The 25,173-nt window shown below is 38.0% G+C and overlaps 4 protein-coding genes across 5 annotated transcripts; 2 read left to right on the forward strand and 2 right to left on the reverse strand.

Moving 5' to 3' along the window:
• Positions 1-370: 370 nt before the first annotated feature.
• LOC139194315 (uncharacterized) lies at positions 371-4,916 on the reverse strand. Its single transcript, XM_070818619.1, has 6 exons — positions 4,118-4,916; positions 3,439-3,838; positions 3,227-3,350; positions 2,039-2,338; positions 740-1,945; positions 371-646 (listed from the first exon to the last, which is right to left on the reverse strand). The coding sequence occupies exons 1-6, from the start codon at positions 4,914-4,916 to the stop codon at positions 371-373; spliced, it is 3,105 nt and encodes a 1,034-aa protein (XP_070674720.1).
• Positions 4,917-6,998: 2,082 nt separating this feature from the next.
• LOC103452441 (casein kinase 1-like protein HD16) lies at positions 6,999-12,493 on the forward strand. Its single transcript, XM_008391929.4, has 16 exons — positions 6,999-7,786; positions 8,350-8,478; positions 8,591-8,664; positions 8,807-8,876; positions 8,976-9,031; positions 9,439-9,510; positions 9,663-9,757; positions 9,843-9,906; positions 9,996-10,125; positions 10,209-10,427; positions 10,552-10,694; positions 10,887-11,061; positions 11,144-11,234; positions 11,507-11,664; positions 11,920-12,108; positions 12,200-12,493. Exons 1-16 carry the CDS (start codon positions 7,418-7,420, stop codon positions 12,257-12,259), a joined length of 2,094 nt encoding a protein of 697 aa, XP_008390151.2. The 5' UTR covers positions 6,999-7,417; the 3' UTR covers positions 12,260-12,493.
• Positions 12,494-13,546: 1,053 nt separating this feature from the next.
• LOC103452442 (protein PHOTOSYSTEM I ASSEMBLY 2, chloroplastic) lies at positions 13,547-16,552 on the forward strand. Its single transcript, XM_070818707.1, has 5 exons — positions 13,547-13,789; positions 14,616-14,710; positions 15,255-15,417; positions 15,934-16,026; positions 16,263-16,552. Exons 1-5 carry the CDS (start codon positions 13,627-13,629, stop codon positions 16,391-16,393), a joined length of 645 nt encoding a protein of 214 aa, XP_070674808.1. The 5' UTR covers positions 13,547-13,626; the 3' UTR covers positions 16,394-16,552.
• Positions 16,472-20,388, reverse strand: LOC103452443 (metal tolerance protein 4). 2 transcript variants are annotated; one of them, XM_008391931.4, is made up of 7 exons: positions 19,929-20,388; positions 19,435-19,604; positions 18,976-19,174; positions 18,141-18,319; positions 17,886-18,036; positions 17,369-17,499; positions 16,472-17,181 (listed from the first exon to the last, which is right to left on the reverse strand). In XM_008391931.4, exons 1-7 carry the CDS (start codon positions 20,140-20,142, stop codon positions 17,002-17,004), a joined length of 1,224 nt encoding a protein of 407 aa, XP_008390153.3. In that variant the 5' UTR covers positions 20,143-20,388; the 3' UTR covers positions 16,472-17,001. The 2 variants fall into 2 exon arrangements, with proteins under 2 accessions (XP_008390153.3, XP_070674807.1); XM_070818706.1 differs by having other exon boundaries at positions 19,435-19,601; positions 19,929-20,369.
• Between the last annotated feature and the right edge of the window lie 4,785 nt (positions 20,389-25,173).

The raw sequence follows: 25,173 nt of genomic DNA on the forward strand, positions 1-25,173 counted from the left end.
TTTGCAGAGCCTCAAATGGATTAGTTAATCTGTAAATGGAAACTTAGTGCCTTGATCGAAATTAAAACACTTGGTGCTTGAAAAGTTCAAGTCTAGGAAAATATGAAAGGTCAATAACAATAATTAGCTACTCAAGTATGTGTAAATGTAACTATATCTATGAAATTGTATACAGAAATTCTAGAGAGAGATAACAATTCAGAGAGAAGAGAGAGAGAATGAATGTTCTTGATATATTTCTTAAAAATCAAGTAATACAAGAGGTTGAGATATTTATACACTTCTAACAACAAGGCTAACTGCCTTAACTAACACATCTTCTAATCTAATTACACATGTCATCATCCTATACATCAATTTCTATATTCTATCATCCCCCCGCAAACTCAGGCTGGGAGGCACGAAGCATGAGATTGGAACAGTGAATATGAAATAAAGGAGAACTCAAGCCTTTAGTCAGAATGTCAGCAAACTGCTCTTTGGACGACACAAACTGCACAGAGAGGTGCTTCTTTGCCACTCGTTCCCGCACAAAATGAACATCAATCTCAATGTGTTTAGTGCGTTGATGTTGAACGGGATTAAAAGACAACGCAATGGCAGACATATTATCACAAAACAACACAGGTGTAGAGGATAAAGGAACCTGCAAGAATACTAAGAGTTGCTAGATCCAGTCCAATTCTGCAGATGTGGATGACAGGGCATGATATTCGGCCTCTGTAGAAGACCGGGATACTGTCAGTTGCTTCTTGGATGACCAGGAAATAGGACTATTTCCTAAAAACACAACCAAGCCAGTAGTCGACCGTCGGTCATTAGGATCCCCTGCCCAGTCAGCATCACTGAAGGCCTTTAATTGAAGCGAGCCTCGAGAATAACCGATGTCATGACTAAGGGTTTCTTTTAAGTACCGCAAGATTCGTTTGACTGCTGTAAAGTGAGCAACCATAGGGGATTGCATGAACTGAGCCACTTGATGGACAGAGAATGCTATATCCGGCCTTGTAAACGTAAGGTACTGCAAAGCACCTACCACACTTCTGTACAAAGTAGGATTGGTATATGGATCACCATCATCCTTGAGAAGCCTGTTATACGGCAAACAAGGAGTGTCACAAGGTTTGGCATCGAGCATCTCTGTTTTGGTGAGAAGATCCAACACATATTTCGATTGAGACAAGAATAAACCAGTGGGAGTCCGTGAAATTTGAATGCCAAGAAAATAATGCAAATCCCTTAAATCCTTGATGTCAAACTCAGTGTGTAAAGCAGTAATAACCTGTTGTATGGATGCAGATGCACTCCCTGTGATGATAATATCATCCACATAGAGCAGAAGAATGACAATCCCAGAATCAACCGTTTTGACAAACAAAGAGGAATCCGAATAGGTGGTTTGAAACCCCAAATGAGGCAGGAATTTGGTGAATCTATCATTCCAAGCTCGGGGAGCTTGCTTGAGTCCATATAGGGATTTCTGCAGTTTGCAAACTAAGTGAGGATGATGAACATCTTCAAACCCAGGAGGCTGAGCCATGTACACTTCGTCTTCTAAAATGCCATGTAAAAAGGCATTTTTGACATCGAGTTGGCGAAGGGACCAACCAAACTGAGCTGCAAGAGTTAATACTAACCGAACAGTGGTAGGTTTAACCACAGGACTGAACGTTTCCCCATAGTCAATTCCAGGTTCTTGACTGAACCCTTTAGCTACTAATCTAGCTTTATGTCGGGCAATAGTACCATTAGAATGTCTCTTGATCTTGAATATCCACTTGCACCCCACCAAATTCTTTAAGGAAGGTAAGACCACCAGATTCCAGGTACCTTGTGTATGCAAAGCACTGATTTCCTCTTGCATAGCCTTAAACCAAATTGGATTCTTCAAGGTAGATTTGTAGGAAGTTGGTTCAATAAGAGACAAATTAGTACCCTCAGACTCCTAAACAGTAGCTAATAAAGCTCTTTTCTTGATAATTCCACTCTTGCTCCGAGTTTGCATAGGATGTAAATTGATTAGTGGAACCTCCAGTACCACTGACAAAGTATCAGGATGAAATTGTACTTCTGGAACTTGAGACTGAGGAGAACCATTGACAAGTGCCACAGGAGGTTGGAAGTAGTAGAGGCAGTAATGGACTGAGAGGATAGTGGTGATGATGAAATCGGAGAGAGTGATATGGTAGGAGAACCAGGCAAATTGGAAGAGGCAGGATGTGATTGTGATGTTATGGGGCATGAGGCATAGAGACCACAACATTATCAGTGGAAACAACAGGTACTGGACTGTGGGTGGTAGAACTAAGGTGTGATGAGGTATGATGGACCAACAAGTCTGTATATGGGAATTGAGACTCATCAAACACTACATGCCGTGATATGTATAGTCTTTGTTTAGAAACCTCATAACATATATACCCTTTATAGTTGGTAGCATACCCCAGGAAAATACACTTGGTGGTTTTTGGTTGCAGCTTAGAGTCATTATAAGGCCTTAATAACGGATAACAAGCACAACCAAATGATCTAAGATGGGAAATGACAGGGAGAAGCCCAAACAATAGTTCAAATGGAGAATGATTGCCTAGGACAGGAGTGGGCATTCTATTTATGAGGTAGATGGCTGTTTGACAAGCATAGGACCAAAACAGGGCAGGTAATCTAGCAGTTTGTAAAAGGGTCACAGTTGTTTCAATGATATGCCTATGCTTTCTCTCAGCGAGGCCATTTTGCTCAGGAGTATATGGACAGGATTTATGATGTGTAATGCCTTTTTCAAGAAGAAATGACTGAAATGCTTTACTAACATACTCTCCCCCTCCATCACTTTGAAGAGTTTGAATAGGAGTGGCAAACTGAGTAATAACAAAGGAATAGAATGCAACAAATTTGGCAAAGACATCAGATTTATTTATTAATGGGAAAATCCAGCAGTATCGTGTACACTCATCAATAAAGGTCACATAATACTTGTAACCATCAATAGAAACAGAAGGGGCTGGACCCCAAAGGTCACTATGAACTATAGCAAAGGGTTTTACAGACTTATTGGGACTTAGAGGAAAAGGAAGTTTACAAAACTTTCCCTCCAAACAACTAGAACACAGGACAGGTGAGGATAGTTTGGGACAGGGAATATGAGCTTGTTTTAACATCAAAGAAACAATAGAATTGGATGGATGGCCTAGTCTATTGTGCCAAGTAGTAGAGTGAATGTGCTGACCGAGAAGAGCTTTAGCTTGGAACGGTACTGAGGTGGATCCATAAGAAGTGGTTGAAAAACAGGGAAATGGGTATAGACCATTACTGCATACTCCTTTGTAAATGATCCTCCATGTGGCCTTGTCCTGAATCCAGAAGCAAAAAACATCAAAAATTAGCCAGCAATTGTTATCCAAACAGATCCGATGCACATATAATAAGTTTTGGGTTAACTTCGGAACATATAACACAGAATTGAGCTTTATTGGAGGAACATAATTAACGTTGGAAAGATTAAGAACAGTACTGCCAATATGAGATACAGGCAAACCTTCACCATTGGCAGTTTGGACAATCTCAGAAGTAGGATATGGAGATGCCAGAGATAAGTTGCTGAGATCAGAAGTCATGTGATTGGTAGCACCAGAGTCAGTGAGCCACACTTGAGGATTAGAGTGAGAAGGAGATGCCACGGAAGGAGACTGAGGCATCACAGTATGCATAGCTTGAAGAGAGAATTGGTGTCCATTCATGGCAGAGTGCTGACTAGAAACATTGTAACCGGGAGCACCAAAGTTTGAGGAATGCAGCTGAGACGGATAAAACTGACTGGGAGCACCAACAAAATTAGGGCCTTTGTCATTATAAAAACAATACCATGTGGTGTGATTGTGCTTGCCACAGATTTGACAATTAACTCTGTCAGAAGGTTTAGAACGGCAGAATGGTGCGGTGTGTCATTCAGCATTACAAAGTTGACAGGTTTGCACCAAGGAAACACTTGAATGGCCATAAGACTGCACTGGGGAGTGACCAAGGATGCCCAGATTCGATGTTGGTAGCACATGTGTTTGAGTGGAAAAAGACGGTTTGGGTGGATAAGACCGAAACCCTTAATTAAACTTGCATTTGCCTTTGTTTCTGTTGCCATTGAACCGCTTATAACCACCAAAGAAGAACTGAGACTGACCAGATGCACCCTTTCCGGAATGCGAAACATTATTTGCAACCATTGCAGTAATAAATGGTGCAGTGGTAGAATTCTCAACAATAATCTCTTCAGCAAGCAACTGAGATTGAAACTCTTTAAGAGATATCGCATTCTCACGACCTCTAATGACACACCGAAAAGTATTATATTCAGAGGGTAAGCCATTGAGAGCAAGGATAACAATATCTTCATCAGCAAAATGAACTCCAGTAGCAGATAAGTAATCCCGAGCCTCTTTTATCCTATGAAGATACTGGGACACTGAATCAGAACCCTTCTTAATAGTTTGGAGATTAGATTTCATTTGAAAGATACTAGTCTTAGACACAGTAGAGAATTGTTCTTTCAAACGAATCCATATATCCTGAGAACTCTTACTACCAATAGCACAAGATAGAGCAGCAGGCGAAAGGGTAGCAGTTAGCAGTTGCATAACAGCCTTATCATGCATTTTCCAAATCATAAACTCATCCGTTGCAACAGAAGCATTAGAGCTAGAGTTCATACCAGAGGCACCAGATTGATCGGAAAATTGAGGAGGACAGGGATGTGAGCCATCAACAAACCCCATAATTCCATTGCTCTCCAACAAGAGTTGTATCTGAAAGTGCCAATTAAGATAGTTGGAGTCATCCAATTTGACATTCACCGAAGTCGAAATGGAGGAGATTAGGGCAGTAATCGGGGATTGCACAATTTGAAGTTGCGATGCAGTCACCATTGAAATTGCTTCAGACAAACTCAGTGAGAACTTTTAGCAAACAGGTGGAATGCACTGACCAAAAGAGCAGAAGAAATGATCGACACAGGAAGACGATCAACCAAGAAACAAGAAAAAAAAAAACTAGAAATCAAGATTTCGAGAAGATGAAGAGAATTGAAGAAACCGAAGACAAATTCCGAGATCAAATACACCGTCGAGGCGAGCGGAAGCAGAGACGGAGGATCGAAGATCAAGCACAGGCAACAAAGGCGAGTGATACCATGTAAATGTAACTATATCTATGAAATTGTATACAGAAATTCTAGAGAGAGATAACAATTCAGAGAGAAGAGAGAGAGAATGAATGTTCTTGATATATTTCTTAAAAATCAAGTAATACAAGAGGTTGAGATATTTATACACTTCTAACAACAAGGCTAACTGCCTTAACTAACACATCTTCTAATCTAATTACACATGTCATCATCCTATACATCAATTTCTATATTCTATCAGTATGAGTAGAAACTTCTACAAAAAATATTCGTGTCTAATTCATAAATGTCGTGCTTATAATAAGAAACTGTTCATATTATAAATCGTTCTGTAAATATTATCTTTGCAGAAAATAAATTAAACATAATGTTGTTTAGTCAATCAACTATAGCAAATAGATAGACGGTTCGTAATGCCTTTATCATTTTTTTCCATTTGTTAGTGATTTATAATATGAACAGTTTTACTCATAAATACGAAGTCTTATGAATTAGAAACGAAGAAATTTTGAGTAAAAACTCATACTCACCCTTTGAGCAGCTAAATATTATTCGCGTCACAAATATACCATGTAGAGCAAGAGAGAGAGAGAGTTTCTTGAACATAGCCATGTATATTTCTTGAACCAAAAAAAAAAAAAAAAGGTGTATAAATTATGGTAGGATTGCGTTTAGACCCTAAAACCCTCTTATAGAACTATAGTAATATGTTTAGCTACGAGATGGTGATAGATATGAAGAAGGCAGTGACTCCAAATAAGTAATTGAAACAATGGAAAAGTGGGGGATCCATGTTCAGGTAGGATAGTAGCTGAAATGAACAAACTTGCTTATTAAGATACAAGTAAAGGCAATCAAGAGAGAGTCCAAGACAATGGAAGGTTTTAGGGAGGTTGGATTCATAAGTTGGGCCGGTAGGAGTGCTTGTCCAATTGCAGATATGAATTTCTTTATTTATAAGTTATATGTCTTAGGTTTGATTTGTAAGAATGACAAGTTTGATACTAAATTAAACTTCATGTCTCCCTCGAACAATTCATTACTAGTGTTCTTGAAATGCATTTTTTAAAATTAATAATAAAGGTCCTATTTAGTTTAAAGTTTATGGTTCAAACATATAATTTTTTTGCATGGAGAAGGAAGAGGGAGAGACTCGATGGACGATAGAGTGAGATATGATTAATTGATGTGGATAAATGACTTCTATAATGAACCGGTTTGGATCACTTGTTCTGAAATATAAACACAAAACAAACTATTTGTATCACATTTTATGACAAACTCATTGACCGCTTTTAATTAATAAATTGGTCTCAAGTCTAGTTTCCTAAGGATTTGTTTGTTTGGGCTCATCTTTGTTGTAATAACTTAATTGGGCTTAGAGTTTTATTGGGTTTACCTAGCCGTGCGAGCTCATAGTGAGATCCGAGCCTCCGAGTGGAATGTAATCATTTCCCGAGGGATTCTCTTCGTGTTCTAAGAATTCAAATTTATTTAGAGGATTAAACTTCTAAACTGTAAAGAAAAAGGGTTAATGTTTTTCATGTGTTGATAAAATGTTGGCCAGTATTAGGGACAAATTAGAAACTTGTATCTTACATGACACGATCTGATTTTGATTCATGATACTGGTTATTCATACGATGATGGTCAAATAAGATTGATATGTCTTTGTGATCCCTCCTAATGTCCAAAAAAATGAATTATTATGACAAAGCCATGTATTTTTCTTCATCCACTACATCCTGAATTCAATCCACTTCCCATTTGTTAACCTTTGCATTTCAAAATTTTAAGTAGGGTTGGTTAACAATTTGTTTGTTTTGGGCAACATTTGTTAGATAATCTTTGTATTTATTTGACGGATGCCCCGATTTGTTATGGCAAAAGCAGCCACGCGGTCCACGCCCGAAAACCCTTCCCTCTCTCATTTGGTCTTCGTCTGTTTTCCCGCATCATCCAACAGGTGGACTCGGCGCCTCTCTCTCTCTCCCCCCTCTTCGCCCTCTCTACCAAACCCTAACCCCCCAAATTCCAACCTTCCACCATTCAATCCAACCCAAATCCCCCCAATCGGACCCCTACCCGACCCAGTTCACCTCCGATTGTCTCCAATTCCACTCCGCCCCGACCCATTTCTTCAAAATTCCAGCCATGCCCAAGACTCCCGAAGCTTTGCGGGATTAATAATATAATGATCGAATCGTTGAGGCACCGTACGAATTCATTTTATGGGTTTGAGCAATGCCGGAGCTTCGCAGAGGAGTACGCCGAGGCCGCGCTAGGGTAGCAAGCAAGCCCTCCGACCTACCGCCGCGGTCGCGGAGGACCCGTGCCACCGTCGCCCGAGAAGCCGCCGCCGAGGCCGTGGTGAGGCCCAGGACAAGGTTGGCTGTGAGGAAATTGAAAGAAGAGGAGAAGCAGGAGCCGGATCCGGAGGAAGACCCTGTGATTGTGATATCCGTGAAAGACTCCGATTCGGAGGGCAGTAAGGAAGAAGAAGAAGTCGAGGAAGATAAGAAAGCTGTGATGGCTGACGATAGTGGTGGCCTGAGTGCTAATAAGGCTGCTGGGCAAGAAGAAGAGGGCAGTACTGCCCCTTTCCCCGAAAAGGTAGCCAATTTTTTCTTGCTATTTCGATGCATTCGGTTGCGTTTTCCCTTTTAAGTTGGGGACTTGGATGGTATTGCTGCTAATGAATGTGTTTTCTTTTCTAATTGTTGCTCTTTGATTGTTCAACTTATTGGTAGTCAACTTTATTCATCGGTTTTGGAAGCATTTGTTATGTTTAGTTGATGTTCTTGTGACAGTTTGATCCTAATCAGCTAGTTTCCTTATGGGGACCAATAAAGAAAGATTTTTTTTCAGTTTGAGGGTCGCACACGGTGCTACAAATCTGTTCATGTCTAATCTAACACACGAATTAGTAACATCACTTGCCCGTGTGGCTGTCATACTCAAAATTTTCTCCGAGTAAAGTGGACGTCTTTAGTTTAATACTTGTTTGCTATGTTTGGCGCATGCACCGGATTGGGTTAACTTGGTGTTCTTTAAACTGTTTTAACCTAATGATCGATTTGTTTGTAACAGTTTAAAAGTTCATAATAAAAAGAAAGAGATTTGGTTTCAACTTTATTATGTTTAGTAATTTGGTGATTTGTATTCTGCTTTTCAAGGTTCAAGTAGGAGGGTCACCACTCTATAAGGTAGAGAGGAAGCTGGGGAAAGGTGGCTTTGGTCAAGTGTTTGTTGGCCGTCGTGTTACGGGTGGAGTTGATCGTCTAAGTGGTGCTGGTGCTATTGAGGTAAGTTCCAAATTTTCTTATGTAGAAAGAAGGCTGCATGGTATAAAATTGATTATCTCGTTAATTAATCAGTAATTGTCCTCATGGATTTATTTCTGACTTTTTTTATCAGGTAGCACTTAAATTCGAGCACAGAAATAGCAAAGGATGTACTTATGGTCCTCCATATGAGTGGCAAGTTTACAAGTGGGTCATTTTCTTTGTATTAGATTTTCAGTTTTTCCTTTGTTCTTCCTCAGGGTGATGGGGTTAGGTTCATTAAAGTATATTACATATAGACACACTCACACCTTTGTTTATTAATTGGTCATTTCTTATTGTTGAACAGCACCCTTGGTGGTAGTCATGGAGTGCCAAAAGTACATTATAAAGGAAAGCAAGGAGATTATTATGTTATGGTATGAACTGTCGTATCTTTTGTATCATTCCTTATCCAATAACTGGTTGAAGTTTCTTGTTTCCTTGTACCAAATACGTTTCTTATGCTGTATAAGCAGGTTATGGACATGCTAGGGCCTAGTTTATGGGATGTATGGAATTCTTCAGGGCAAGCGTGAGTATTTAAGATTATTATCCCTTTTTATCCAAACATTATTCATTATGTTATCCATTCATTTACTATTCTCCTTGAATCCAAAAGCTGAATATGCCATTTGGCTAGAAATTCCAGTTTTAAATGTTTTTTCCTTGTATTTTTTGGGGTCTGCATGGAGGCAAATCTGAACAAATCTATTTTGAGCCATGCTTTAAGGATTACCCTAAAGTTAACTTTAAGATACTAGGGAAATAGAAAGCTTGAGTTATGTTAAGGTTTATGGCTTTTGATGTAGTCTGTGGGTATCTGTTCTTAACTGATTTTGAATTTATGTGGAAGATCATGTGCATGTTCTTCTAACTTTTGACTTCAGCTTTTGAAAGATTTATTCTTATATTTTGCTGTTTATGTTTGAATGAACACAGGATGTCTGCAGAAATGGTAGCTTGTATAGCTGTCGAGTCTTTATCAATTCTAGAGAAGATGCACTCAAGAGGGTATGTGAAAGCAGTTGCTGTCAATTTTATTCACTTACTGGTGTTTGTTGTCCCAGTCTTTTGGCTTACTATGAACAATATTTCCTCAATCCTCTTGTTTTAAGAGGGAGAATTCCTTATTAGATTTCTAACTCATGACTTGTTGACATTAGCTATGTGCATGGAGATGTAAAGCCCGAAAATTTTTTACTTGGTCAGCCATCTACAGCTCAAGAGAAGAAGTTGTTTCTTGTTGACCTTGGACTAGGTGTGTAAATTTATTTCATCTATGGCTTGTCTCCTGTTATTTCATTTACTTCTATTTCTTATGTCTTCATCACCTGATTTTGCAGCGACAAAGTGGAAAGACACTAGTGGGGGGCATGTTGATTATGATCAACGTCCTGATATGTTTAGGTACACTAATATCTGCATGTTTTGGGCTATAGTTTTCACTATAATACTTCTATCTGTGGCCTTAAATCCTTTCTATGTTGCACCTGCAGAGGAACCGTGCGATACGCTAGTGTTCATGCTCATCTGGGAAGAACTGCTAGCAGAAGAGATGATCTTGAATCTCTTGCTTACACACTTATTTTTCTCCACCGAGGCAGGTTACCATGGCAAGGCTATCAGGTACATAATATGGATTAAGTCCAAAGTCTGATTTACTTCTTTAAATTGTGTTTTTATCTGAACTATACTTGCTCCTGTTTCAGGGTGATAACAAATCTTTCCTAGTTTGCAAAAAAAAGATGGCAACATCTCCTGAAATGCTGTGCTGCTTCTGCCCTCCACCTCTAAGACAATTTCTTGAGGTTGTGGTGAACATGAAATTTGATGAAGAGCCTAACTATTCGAAGTTAATCTCGTTGTTCGAGGGTTTGATAGGATCTAATCCTGCTGTAAGGCCAATCAAAACTGATGGTGCTCAAAAGGTTACTTTAGTGATACTGTATTCTATACTGATACTGTATTCTACACTGATACTGTAATCTATAGAGTTCTTTTTTTTTGTTTGTCCACTGGGATTCTAAATTTTTTTATTATGAACCTTTTCAGATTATTAGTCAGGTTGGTCAGAAACGGGGTAGATTGAATATTGAGGAAGATGATGATGGGCAGCCCAGGAAGAAGGTTCGGCTAGGAGTACCTGCCACCCAATGGATTTCAATTTACAATGCTAGGATGCCGATGAAACAGAGGTAGAAACTCATTTGCAACGTTGTACCCTTTTTCTAATGTTGTACTTTTTTCCTCTCTGTCGATAGAGTGTCGTTTCATTCTTCCTTGCATATCAACAGCATCTTCGATCCAAAATTAAAAAGGAGAGAATGATTATAATAAGAATTCCTGACTGCATTTTTTCTCATGGCTTGCTTATCTTTTATTACTAGGTATCATTACAATGTCGCTGATGCAAGGTTGGCACAACATGTGGAGAGAGGGATTGCAGATGGTCTGCTTATAAGTTGTGTGTCATCTTGTTCTAATCTCTGGGCACTTATTATGGATGCTGGAACTGGTTTTACAAACCAAGTTTATGAGCTCTCCCCCTTCTTCTTGCACAAGGTGGATTGTATTTCCGTGTGTTTTTATTGATATAAGATATTGTACTAAAAAACTTGACAGACTTCTTGTTCCAATTGGACAGGAATGGATCATGGAACAATGGGAGAAGAATTATTACATTAGTTCTATTGCCGGTGCTAACAATGGAAGTTCCCTTGTAGTGATGTCCAAAGGTATGTTGCTTTAGTGATTTGTTGGGGCATTGATCTATGAAGTCCAAGTGTGTCAATTAATAAATCTGCATGATGCATTTGTGTTTGTATTCGACACTGATGTATTTGTATTGGACATTCATGTTTTGAATCTCTTGACAGAGTTTAACGAGTCATGTTTTCTTCTTATGAAGGGGATCTTGTCATTTTGTAATCGTGCAAATTTGAAAATCCACATCAGTTTAATTCATTTTCAGTCACTAAATTATTCAACTGTAACCATGATGGTGCAGGAACCCAGTATACGCAACAGTCTTACAAAGTCAGTGATTCTTTCCCCTTCAAGTGGATAAATAAGAAGTGGAGAGAAGGATTTCATGTGACCTCAATGGCAACTGCTGGGAGCCGGTGGGGTGTTGTTATGTCTCGCAATGCGGGCTTCAGTGATCAGGTGAGCTGTGCCCAGCTTATCATCAATATCCTCTGTTTAGGGTGGATGTAGGCCATTTATGGAGCATCCAACTTTTTGACCCGAGTTTAAAGCAAGTGGATCCTGGTTATGGCAAAGAGATATGCTAACTTCATATGCACTAATGTGTGATCAGTAGCATTTCATGAAAGCTAATACATGTGACTTTGCACTTATTTCTGTTTTCTGGTTTTCCGCTTGGTGTCGCACCTCTCATATGCCATTTTGTTTTCATAGGTTGTGGAGCTTGATTTTCTCTATCCGAGTGAAGGCATCCACAGACGTTGGGACAATGGTTTCCGCATAACATCGACAGCCGCAACTTGGGATCAAGCAGCTCTTATCTTGAGTGTTCCAAAGCGCAAACCTGGTGACGAAACTCAGGAGACGCTGCGCACGTCTCAATTCCCAAGCACACATGTGAAGGTATGAAATAAACGGTTAAATTTATTTTTTTCTAGTCACAGAACAATAGTAGATTATTGATATCCTCACTAAATTCTCTTCTTATAAACAGGAAAAATGGGCGAAGAATCTGTATCTCGCTTGTTTGTGTTACGGGCGCACTGTATCTTGATTCCTGTGTAATCATCAGGAACTTGTAAGTCGATATTTGTAGACGACTTTGTTTTTCCTTCTCCCTCTCGTGGTCCAATATGATTTGTAAGAAGAATTGATTGTACGAGAGGAGTTAGCTGCAGCAGCACAAATTCTGTTGTATGTTAAAATGTTTTATGAGCCGTATAGTTGGCTTTTGCTTCGGAGTTCTCTATGAAGTTAAATGCAAGATGTACACTCTTTGGTAAGTAAATTGTAAGCAAGCATATGTGATTAGGGCTTGTCGCGATTTGTTTGGTTCGGTTTAGGCCTTAAATTAACTGCGTCGATTGGTTTGGTTTAGACCTCAAGCTGGTAGCAAAACTAAACGAATGGAATCCTGTTTAGTTACCGGTTTGATTCGGTTGTTTCAGTTCATAAGCTGCACAACGAACTCACGGCTTGGATCGCTTTGGTTTAGACCCCAAACTGGTAGCGTAGCTAAAAACTGGGCAAGTCATATTTCTGGACTCGGAAACCGAACATAAACGAATTGATTTGAGTTTGGTTTGATGTGGTTCAAAATTACTCTCTAGTAAAAATCAGATCTAATCGCTCAAATTTGTTTGGTTTAGTTGGTTTGAACAATTCAGTCGCTTTTCCATACTTTTTCGGGCTAGTAGAGGGATGCATGCATGATTTAGTGATCTTTTATTTGACAAATTCTGATGAAGAACAAATCTTATAAAAAAATTTGACCAAAGAAAAAAAAATTCTTGTTAATTGAGCTAGAAAAAAGAAAGAAAAACAACCCCTTGGAAAATGTGGTTGGAGAAAAATAAAAATAAATTAACTGGAACAATGGTCTCTTAACTTTAGTTTAATTAGAGCTTTGGTCCATGAACTTGTAATAATATGGAGCAAAGTTCTTTTGGCTAACTTCGTTAGAACTTCTATTCATTTTTTGCGCCTTTAACCCCTCTATTTTGAATGGAAATCTTAACGTAGTGAAAATGACCATTGCTTCACATCATACCAAGTTAGAGACCAACATCCATGAATTTTTAGTTCAAAAACCAAAACTAGACCAAATTTCAGGACTATTGCTTCAGTTTTCTCATGCGTTAATATCTAGGGAGGGACAAAAATAGAAAGCCTGAAGGAGGAGGATGTAGGATCCCACCCAGTCGCGCTGTGTTAGTACAGTACTGATGCGCTTTTATAAAAAGTGGGTATAAAAAAATGAGTTCAAAAAAGTGTTTGGTACACGCTTAAAAACAACTTATTTTCATAGTTTTTAGTGAAAAAAATGCTGAAAACGTGAAGCAACAAAAATAAGTTTATTCTCACAACACACAATAGAAGTAATTTTTATTCAAAGCATAGCAATACCAAACCATCCTCCGTATGCAAAGAGATCGAGAGAGAGGATGGATGATAGACATGAAGTGTCCCGCTAAGACCCATAGACAGACAAACATACAGAGAGAGAGGATGATGGCTTCTTCTTCTTCCTCTCATCTCTCAGCCATCCCCCTACGCCTCTCCAAATCCTCCCATCCATCCCACTGTAAGTTCTCTCTCTCTCTCTCTCTCTCTAAAATTTGAGTACCCATTAACGAACTTGCTGAGAGTTGCTAATTTCTCGTAATTTCCATGCATATAGTAATTCCAAGTAAATTGCTTTATTCTGCCTTATCTCTTCCTTCGTAATTTGCAGAGTTCTTGCTTCCTTGTTTCTCGTTATATATGCGGATATTAACTGCCGTAACGGTCACTCACCTCATAGTTTTCTGCTAATCAGCTTACTTTACCAAATTTAATCGTTGTCTACTTGGTTTTGCTTTGTCTCTAATGTTGTCGTGTCATTTTTGGGGTGTTTAAGTTTAATTACGGGAAAAATTAGAAAAAGGACATAATGTTCATGAATGATGGGTTTACTGATGGAAAGGTTCGAAATTGACAGAAGCAAATAGGGTTTTACTGGTGGCTGTTTCTATTGATTTTCCGAACGAAGAGATTTTACATGGGATTTGTTTTCCTTTTCGGCATTAACGATTTGAGAACTTGAAATAATGTTAGAATTCAGTCAAGGCAATGTCATGAAATCTTAAGTCTTTACTTCCACTCAGACTGGTTCTGGGGATCCATTGACTCTAGAACCCGATATCCGGTGATAGCGTGTACCCTTTCATAAGAAATGAAAGACAAGATGATTTATGGTACTGAAATTGTGCTTTCAAGTTGTAGCCGGTGAACATTTTTCTTTTAACACTCATTCGGTAATGCAGCGCACGATTGCTGTGAAAATTATGTTGATGTCTTTGAATCTTTTGTCACTAAACTAATTGTTGAAAAATGATACTAACTTCATTTGTATGTCCAAAACTTGGCAGTCAATTCGAAGTCAGTTGGGTTTCATGCAAGAGCGAATCTTGAGAATGAGAGCAGCAGTCCAGGGGACGCAGAAAACTCATCTAAACCGTCAAAGGTAACGATCTTTCATTAGATTTAATTATCTAGCTTTTTTTTATTAGTGATTACAATAAGTTTATTTGACTTTGAAGTTTGAAGGTATGCCTGATTCCAAGAAATTATGGCCTTTGTTTATGGCTTCATGTCATTCGTATATAGTGTACTGATGCATGTAATTTGATGATTCTTCCTGCTCAAAATGCGGCTAGAACTGAATTCATGCTCTTAATGGTTATACTTGCTTAAGGTTAACATCTTTAGTATTTTGTTGAAGGCAGTCTTTCCCATGATTTCCTCTGCTGCAAAAAGGCCTCAATGGTTATACTTGCTTAAGGTTAACATCTTTAGTATTTTGTTGAAGGCAGTCTTTCCCATGATTTCCTCTGCTGCAAAAAGGCCTCAATTGTGCTTGATATATTCGTTTTCTGAGAATTCGACTTGTATCGATTACTCTTACCAATTGGAACTTTTGAAACAAAATTATCTTTCTTATCAGATTAGCTATAAAGTATGGTAAAATTTGTTTGTAATTGATTTTTACAAAGGTTCGGTGACCACAGGAACCTCAAGTTTCAATCTCTCGGCGATTGTGTCTCACATGTCTATGTTCAACCGCTGCTTTGATAAGCAATTCTGCAACCACTTCTGCTCCAAAGGCACTTGCACTGGATGGAAACGACAGACCTGGTTGCCGGAATTGTGGGGGAAGTGGCGCTGTGCTTTGTAAGTATATCGTTTCTTTTCTGAAATCAAGATTTGAAATGATATTGACATTTTTACATGCATAATGTGGACAATTTTTATCTTGATTAGAGAAATGAAATTGGTCCAAGGGTTCTCGAAAACTAACTTTAATGTTCAAATTGGCTTCCAAACTGCTTCAAATTTTGATTTTTCTTTTGGTGGATTTCTTTCTTTAAAGAGCAATGGTTCTAATCAATATCTAGTTTAAACCAAAGATACAAATTCCCTTCAACACGCCTTGAGTTGGTGCTTTTACTCGTAAAGGAGGAACAAATTTTGCTTCTTCCTCTCATATATTAGTTGGTTTATAAAGAGTTTTAGATCTAGATATTGTACTCGGAGCATAATGATTTGTTAAAGATGGCGTTCGTGCTACTGAAAAAGAACTCGAAAAATGTATGTTACTTGAGTTTCGTTTTCCCTGGAAATTTTAGATCTTATGTTAATTATGGTATCCCCTTCGTCCACGAGATTTTGATTTGCTTTTTTATATAGGTGATATGTGTGGTGGTACAGGAAAATGGAAAGCTCTCAACAGAAAACGGGCTAAAGACGTGTACGAGTTCACGGAATGTCCAAACTGTTACGGTATGTACTCGTCACTGATATTCATACTACTGTTTCAGCATATAGTGTTTCCATGAGCTCCAAGATTGTTTCACGCTTACAGTTGTTTGTTTGAATATTTCGAACTGGCTAAGCGTTTCCTTGAAGGCGAAAATTCGATTTGGATTGTGTAAACAAAAGTACAGAGTTGTAAAACAAAGGACCACTGTATGGTTAAGCATTCTCTTTGAATAGTAATTTTTTGTTGTTGTAAACAGGACGGGGGAAACTCGTATGTCCGGTGTGTCTAGGGACTGGTGTACCGAACAACAAAGGTCTTCTCCGCAGGCCTGATGCCCGGCAGTTGCTCGATAAGATGTACAATGGCCGGCTGTTGCCAAATTCATAACAGAGTTGTTCTGCATCACCGTGACCTCCACACGAAAGAGTTGATTTCCGACATTGTGACCGTTCGATTTTCACTATATACGCTTAACGGATGTGTATTTGATTACATCTCAATATATATAACAGATCCTGCAGTTACAGATCGTTTATTCTGCAGACATTTTCTTTTCTCTACACGCAGCGAAACAAATGAGAAGTTTACAGACATAAGAAGCATCAACCGACGAACAAGAAACTCTTAAATCTGACTTGCGTTTGTTTGTTCGTATACAAAGCTTATATGGCAAGAAGGAATAAGGCAAAAGAAAGAAAAACAGAGCTACCACTCGATTTTCTTTCCTAGAAGACTAAACTGCTCGTGCAGGCCACAATAATTTATCGAGCCATAATGTAAAGGGCGTGCGGTCCCCAGTTTATCCTCCGTTATTAAACTGAACTGGCCGAAAGAGGAAATCATTTCCGGCAAGAAAGTATATAGATTACGGCAGATACAGCTTCATCTTCCAACAAATGAACTCAAACACTTAGGATTGACCTTTGCAGAAGACAGTTAAAAGGCTTCCCACAGCGCCATTGCCTCCTTGGTAAGGAAAACTGTGACATCGTGAATCAGGGCTGACTGTTCGGAAGCTTGACAAGTACAGAATGCTCCGGTTTGTGATCACATTCGAAGTCAAGGTGAACAAATGCTCGCTCAACTTCAGGAAGTTTCTCGAGCTTTATCTGGAGGGTCTCTCCAATGACATGTGCCTCTTTCAAGGGCAACTCCTCCGGGAGTTCAATGTCAACCTGTTTTAACAAATATATAAGTTCTTGTTAAAAAAATTATATATAAAAGTTTTCAATCTATTTCTTGATATAGATTCATAGAATGCAGTCTGCAGTTTATAAGGTTGAACTCAGTGATTTGTAAGGTCACGCGACAAGTTCCCTCTCATGAAAATATAACATCGAAATTGCCAGTAATATGACTAACCTCTACAAAATAAAGAACACCAAATGTGTAAGCACGAACTGTGTCAATACGCTTCACTTGAGGGTGCCTTATGGTAAGGTATGTCAGTTTTTGTAGGAATTCCGGAGGCGCTGATTGTCCCACGAGGGAAACTACATGATTGAGATCCCATGTTAAGTACAAAACATTAGGGAGATTTTAAAATGTCAAGGATAATGTCAACTCCTGTCAATAAGATGTGCAAAACTGGGCTGATATGATGCCAGAACTTCTTTTTCTTTGTTTCTTTTACTCTTTCGCCATCGCGTCTTTGACAAATATTATGAAAAGTAGTAAATGCAACCATATATATCTCCTTAGATTGGCCCTAACAAATATATCAAAGCAAGCAAGAAAACTGCAGGACAAGGTTCCAAACTGGTAACTGAGTTGAGTTACAAGAATGACCACACAACTAGTAAATCACGCAAAGCTAGCATGACGGAAAACTAGATTTTTGTGAGACCAAAAGTCACTGAAGAAAATCTAGAAAAAGTACCTGCATTTTCTAGAACAGTTCCGGACCAATTTGTAATCGTGTATACAGCAAGGATAATAGCACCAGCAGGATCAATCCACCACAAAAACTTATCAGCAAGAACAGCAGCCACTAATCCTACTACGTTTGTTACCACATCAAAATAGTGATCCTGGTAATTGCATTAAAAGAAGTCGCATAACATGAAAAAATAGAACTGAAATCCCGTAAGAAAAAAAAAAAAAAAACTTGTTGAAAAGGAAGGAAGGGAAAAACCTTTGCGTAGGCACGGACAATCTTGTTCCCTGAGGTCCTGCAGTATAACCAGAGTGCAAGCTTTACCAAGGTGGCAAATATCATGATAGCGCACAACCACTCCAATTGCTCTGCGGACATCTTTTCAGTGGCATTACCGGTTATTAGTTGTTCTAAAGCCTGGATGAATACCTGAAACCCTGTGATGAAGCAGAAGGGCATAAAATTTCAGCTGGTTTGAAGTTTATGTATGCAGCATTGTCTGGTTTAATTAAAAAATTTCTGCAAGCCTAACTTCATACCTTTTTCTTACTGTTGTGACTCTAAAGTTTGCTCTTTCGTGTACTAACATCATGTACACTGTTATACTACCAAGAACTTTTCTAGGACTAAATAGTATTCATCTCACAATTACTATTTTTTCCTGCAGAGTAAAGTGTCGTTGAGCACACAAAATAATTTTTTCTTCACTTTACACTGACAAAAAAGATATATAAACCATAAACCTTGACTACGGATCCATTCCTCATAGAAAACCATCACTCACATATTATAATAATTCAATGCATTATTTGTATAATTTGCTTAGATTATAACTAACATCAATTGACACTTATCTTAAAATGTTGTCGAAAGAAGAACATCTGATCAAGTTCTGAAAAATTTGAGGTTCGAGTTAGATTCGATTGTTAGATGTCTCTCATGATCTTCTCACATGTTCTTCAACAGACAAAATGGAAGCTAAAGGAAGATATAAGACAAATTCATCTGGACAGAAGTTGACCAATATAACGCGAGACAAGAGAGCGAGGAAAAACAACAGATGCCAAGGGAAAGAAAAGCTGTAATGACGCACCGAGGGTAGCCATGACAGCAGCAAAGACAATTATGCCAACAGGCTGCACCCTCAATTTTCCGATAGGATATTTATAGATATTGACGCTCTTCATTGCAAGGTGAGTGAACCAAAGTATTCCACCAGCCATGAGATCGAGCAAAGAATCTAGAGTCGATGCAGCAATGGCTATCGATCCACTCTTTACAGTAGCATAGATCTACACATTCCAAAATTATTATCTTAAATTAGTAAAATGCAAACATGAAATTGCAGACAAAACGTAGATCTGTCTCAACATATACGGCGTATGCAATCACAAAAAAGAACGAGATTTTTTAAGCATCCTGCATATTCTTTTCATCTCACATAACTTATATCATAATTCATTCATTTAAAATAAGTTTTTGATACGACTTGTAGCTCAAGTGGTTAAAAGCGTGTACTCCTGAACATGAGGTCTCGCGATAAAATAAGTACCTTAAGTCCCAAGAGAATAATGTTGGCATAGTTGGAAATCTTCATTGCTCTTTCATGCTGTGCTTGTTCTTCGAGATCTTCATCATTGATGCTGTCGGCTGCCACCACAGCGTCAACCTCCTCAAAGGATTTAAGTGTTTCAAATTGGGCTTCATAGTACTCCTTCTCTCCTACAATTTACAGAACTTCCAGGATCAACAAATTGTTTGAAACAAACCAAATAAACTCACACACGCAAAAACAATTCCAATTACAACAGTAGCTTCAAGATCAAATTGTACTACTCTGTTTGGTTGCTGAGAAAATGAAGGAAAATAAATCAAACATAATCATCTTAAAAACAAATACCAAACCGTCTCTTGGGTTCCTGACAGATTGAAAGAAAATGATAAAAAAAGAAAACTTTTTCCCAAAGCATTAACATTTCCAAACAAATGACAAAATTTATTTTCTACATTTTCTCAGTTGCCAAACACAGAGAGAGAGGGAGAGACCTCGGTTCAAGGCGGAGGTTCGAGAGAAGTCAATGCCGTCAGGAGACTCGGGGTCAACACCGGCACGGACCTTGTCAGGGAGCCTCGAAATGAAGTCCTTTCTGAGTGAGTTGTACGAGTTTCTTCGACTCAGTCGGCGACTGCGTCCACCGCTCCCCAACAGCGGTGTGAAGAGCGGCGTTTTTACACCGCTCGTTTCCGATTTTTCCTCCATCCGGACCCACCCAAATGACCCGATTATTAATCCGACTCCGACTCAAACTCTCTCTGTTCTGTCTCTCTCTCCTCTTTTCTCTCTGTGTCTCTGGTCAGAAGAGATCCTAAAAGAACAGAGAAGGTGAGCTAACTTTAAACTGAATTTCCCACCAAGTGGCAAGTACTATTAACCGATTATCTTCTTTTCCTTTTGTCTTCAAAGCAAAAATGTTTAGTTGACCAAGAAAAAAGTTCCCACAAGGATACGTACGCACTCAGACTAAGGTCTTGTGTACATAGGGCGGAGCTACACACAACGGACAAGGATTGTCTGCCATCCCACTTTTCGTGCTATCCTGTTTTATCTGACCACGGTTAAGCCACGTTAACATTTTATATTATTTTTTTATAAAAATAATAAGATAAAAATGAATAATAATATAAAATGTTGATGTGACTTAACCGCGACCGCACAAACAGGAAGGCACGAAAAGTAGGAGGGCAAACAATCATTGTCCACCCACAACGCTAAGGTGGGATGTGGCCAGAGAGCTTTTTTTGTAAGTGTAGTGTTTTCACGCTAGCCACTCCATTCCCTCCCCCTACCCTCTCGTTCTGCTAAACCATTAATAGCTCGTTAAGACTTTTTTTTTTAATCAAATTTAAACAAGGGTAAAAGAGGAAGTCCAACGGAAATTTTAAAAAGTGGCGTGTATTTATAACATTGTGTGATGTCAATAAAATAACCATTAAATAGATTACAAGGTCAACTAATGCTATGTATAAATTAAAAGAAAACTAATGAAAAAATATTTGAAAATTTTGAATTTTAACGATTATGACAAAATAAAAAGTAAAATAAATAGTACCAAGATTGACTTTTTAGTGTAAAAATGTGGTTTTTCGTTAAAGTGAATAGAGAGTGTTGTAATGGTATCACTTGTAATGTTTGTCGTAAGTGTAATATTACAAACACACCACCCTAGAATACTAAATCAACCTAAGAACGACTACACCGTCATTGTGACGTATATCAAACTGAAATGTGTAAACAGAAATGTATACATGTCATTGTATTATTAACACAAGTAACTATAATAATGTACTTACTCGTGCTATGAAAGTCCTAGTAGTTACTCTTCTTCCAGAAGATCACTTTGCTCATAGGTTGGATTATGTGCTTGTTCTTTTGTTATTGTTTGAAGCCGAGACATGACCTAAAGTATTATTAACTCTTAAGGCATTTCACTATTTAGCCCCCAAATGTCAAACATGTAGAGTACCTACTGTACAATTTCGAACAATATAAGCTTTTGGATGTCTTTTTCGACGAGAATCCGACATATATACAATAATTTACTATACATATTATGAGATGAAGAAACACCTTATTTTATTGTGCTTAACGTTTAAAATGTTTATTTCGGCCCCTCCACTTATAAACAATTAAAGTCTGAGTTGGATTTTAACATTTTTTTAACTATATGGTACATATGCTATACACGTATACAACGTTCAACATAGAGCTGGTAATTAAGATGAACTTAACCCGTTAATACGACTCAATTTACCCACAAAATTTAATTAACGGTGAAAACTTAATAGGTTGAGTTAAGAATGAGTCACCGGTCAGCAATCCATTAGTTAACATATGATATTGGGTGTGTTTGTACCATACTTGATCAATCCCGAAACTACTGAGCACCGATCAACGTTATACCGTCAAGGACCCAGAAGAGTTTCCCTCCAACCAGGAGGCCAATCACAGCGCCACACGTGTCGATATCAGAAGCCAATCATAACACGACACGTGTCAACATCAGAAGCTAATCACAACACAACACGTGTCAATGTCAGAATGAAACTATAAACTCTCTTATATAAATAGAGATCATTCTCTCACAATATTTCCTAATGCCATTTGTACTAAATCATTCACTAGTACTCACTAAAGGAGAGCTTGAACCTATGTACTTATGTAAATCCTTTACAATTAATGAGAATTCCTCTACTCCGTGGACGTAACCAATCTGGGTGAACCACGTACATCTTGTGTTTGCTTTCCTGTCCTTATCCGTTTACTTATCCACACTAGTGACCGGAGCAATCTAGCGAAGGTCACAAACTTAACACTTTCTGTTGTATCAAACTCTTCGCTGATTTTGTGCATCAACATGGTGAATTCACGAAAACCCATAATCACCCATTAAAGAGTTCAAAGGCAACATATTTATATAAAAAAAAAGGGTTTTATCACTAATGGTTCCTGAAATTGACCCTAACTATCAAAATGGTTATTGAAATTGAAAATCAATCAATATAATTCCTGAAAATAGATGTCGCAAATCAATATGGTCATTCCGTTACAGTTATGTTAAAAAAAATCTGTTAAGTATTGATGTGACACATAAATGGGTCTTATAAATCCTTTTTTTTTTCTCATAAATGATCTTTGAAATTGACTCATGACATCAAAATGGTCATCAAAATTGACCCGTGACATCAAAATGGTCCCTGAAATTGAAAATTGATAAATGTAATCCCTCAAGTAAGTGTCTCAAATCAATATAGTCATTTCATCATAATTATGTCAAAAAATCTTTTATGTGCTAATGTGACATATAAATGGGCCACACAAGTTTAATTAAATTTAAAAAAAATTACAAATAGGCTTAATAATTTAAAAGTTAATAAAAAAAATTGTCAACCAAAAAACCCAGTCCTGCAATGACCTTTGATCCCAGTCCCCGTTTTTATACCTCATTCGCTATCTATTCTCTAAAAAAAAATCTCAATACACCTATCTTTACACAGTTCAACACCCTTCACCGACTTGAACCTGAATCGAGATCATCTTTGGTGACGGCTTGGCCTATTAGTAACAACTTCTGGGACATCACCGTTAACATTTAGGCGATCATGAGATAACTGAGGTGCGTCTATTGTTGGTTGAAAACTATTTCCACACCTCCTTTTAGGCCTTGGTTAAGCCTTATGCCTTTGAGAATTTATGGAATAGAGCTCTTTTTAGAGTAAGCCTTACTATAAAAAAAAAATTCATTGTGCAAAAAGGTATTTAGACAACTTTTTAAATTAATTATTAAACCCACATCAGTACATAACAATTTTTTTTACAAAATTATGGCGGAAGAATCATATTGATTTGCGACATCTATTTTCAAATACTACATTGATTAATTTACAATTTCAGAGACCATATTGATGATGTGGGTCAATTTCAGGGACCATCTTGATGATGATGTAGGTCAATCTTAAGGACAATTTATGATAAAAATTTGTAAATCTTGTAAGGCCTATTTATGTGCCACATCAACACTTAACAAAATTTTTAACAGAAAGTTGACGGAATGACTATATTGATCTGCGACACCTATTTTCAGAAACTACATTGATTGATTTTTATTTCAAAAACCATCTTGATGGTGAAGGTCAATTTCAGAGTCATTTGTGACAATAACTCTAAAAAAATTTAATATTGAATTATAACCCGATTACATAGCCAACATTGTCCTTTTCGTCGATCCAAATGCACCATACGAACCAGAATCGAAACCCTCATTCACAATTATTATAAAAATATAAAAAACTGCTCTGATTTTTGGGAAAATTTGGTACTAATCCAGTTCTAGTGCGAGAACGGAAAATTAAAAAACGATTAGAATTAGATTTAGGAAACGAAAAATCGAGAACTTGGAACTCCATTGAAGCAGCGATATCAGAAGAGTCGGTTCGCAAAACCCGGAGGTCGACTCGGGCGAGGATGCGAAGACCTTCATGGCGGAGGGTTTGGAGCCGGGCTGGAAAGCTGAAGTTTCAGCAAGTTGAGGAGGAAGTACGCAGTGCGGATTGCCGTCAGAGGGTCGTGGCCAACGACAGCGTCATTTTGGGGGAGGTTAAGGGGAGAGGAGATTGGAGGTGGTGGAGTGTAGCAAGTGGGTTATGGCGTGTTTGGGTTGCTATTGCTTTGGTCTGTTGTGGTTTTGTCGGTGAAGCCATGAACGAGAGAGAGGAGCTTGTGTTAACGAGTGAAACGGTTGACGTATTAACAGAAGAGGTCATTTCAAGTTCGACTATTTTCACCCATATTCATGTGAGTTGAGTTTGAGTGATTCAACCCCATCGAATCAGCTGAACCCAACTATATGCCAGCTAGTTCAATGGACACACAGGGACTCACGTTCAGTGGTGGATCCAGAAAATATTATTACAGGTTCAGTAAAAATGATGCGCATAGTGCGTAAATTTTTTTAAACATAAATAGCATACAAATCGCTATTTCATCAAGTCCTGGTAGGCATGAAAGACATTTGCAAAAGCATATTACACACCTGTTAAGGCCTCATTTAAATGGGTAACTAGCATGTTTCAAGGCTACTCTCATATGAATGCTTAACAAAGGAATACACTTTATCTTAAACTAACTAACAAATTGATTGATATCATTACATCCCATTAATATGTATGTGTGATGCTTTGTCCATTCTTTGAGATTAGCATTTCATTTACTTTGCATTTTTTTATAGTCTTTTATTTTATCTTCCTACAATTGTAATCACAACCAACAAACGAGCTAAAGATAAATAATATTAGGACTAAACTATAAAGGCAACACCTCTTTAATGCATTTTATTAAGCAATTGGAGGACATATATGAATCGCAACTCCAACCTTCAAAATGACAGCATCCAAGTCATCCATAAAAATTCACCGAAATTTAGAAAGTCAGCTGACCCCTCTTGTCCCTAAGTTGGTCCGCCTCTGCTCACATTAGAATATAAAGTGGGTGTGCTATCCACACACCTCTTTTTACTTCTTACACACCTCTTGTTAATTTCTGTCATTTGATTTTCTTCAATTCATCCGATCCGACGGTCAAAAATTAAAAAAGTGTGAGAGAAGTAAAAAATGATGTGTGGATATCACATCCCTATAAAGTAAAGAAATTTCATAGTGCTATTAATTAATAATATCATAAAGGAATCTTTGGAGTATTTTATTATGAGCGATCAAACGGGACTGTGACTAAGAA

This window comes from Malus domestica, chromosome 03 (assembly GCF_042453785.1).
Source record: "Malus domestica chromosome 03, GDT2T_hap1".
NCBI lineage: Eukaryota > Viridiplantae > Streptophyta > Magnoliopsida > Rosales > Rosaceae > Malus > Malus domestica.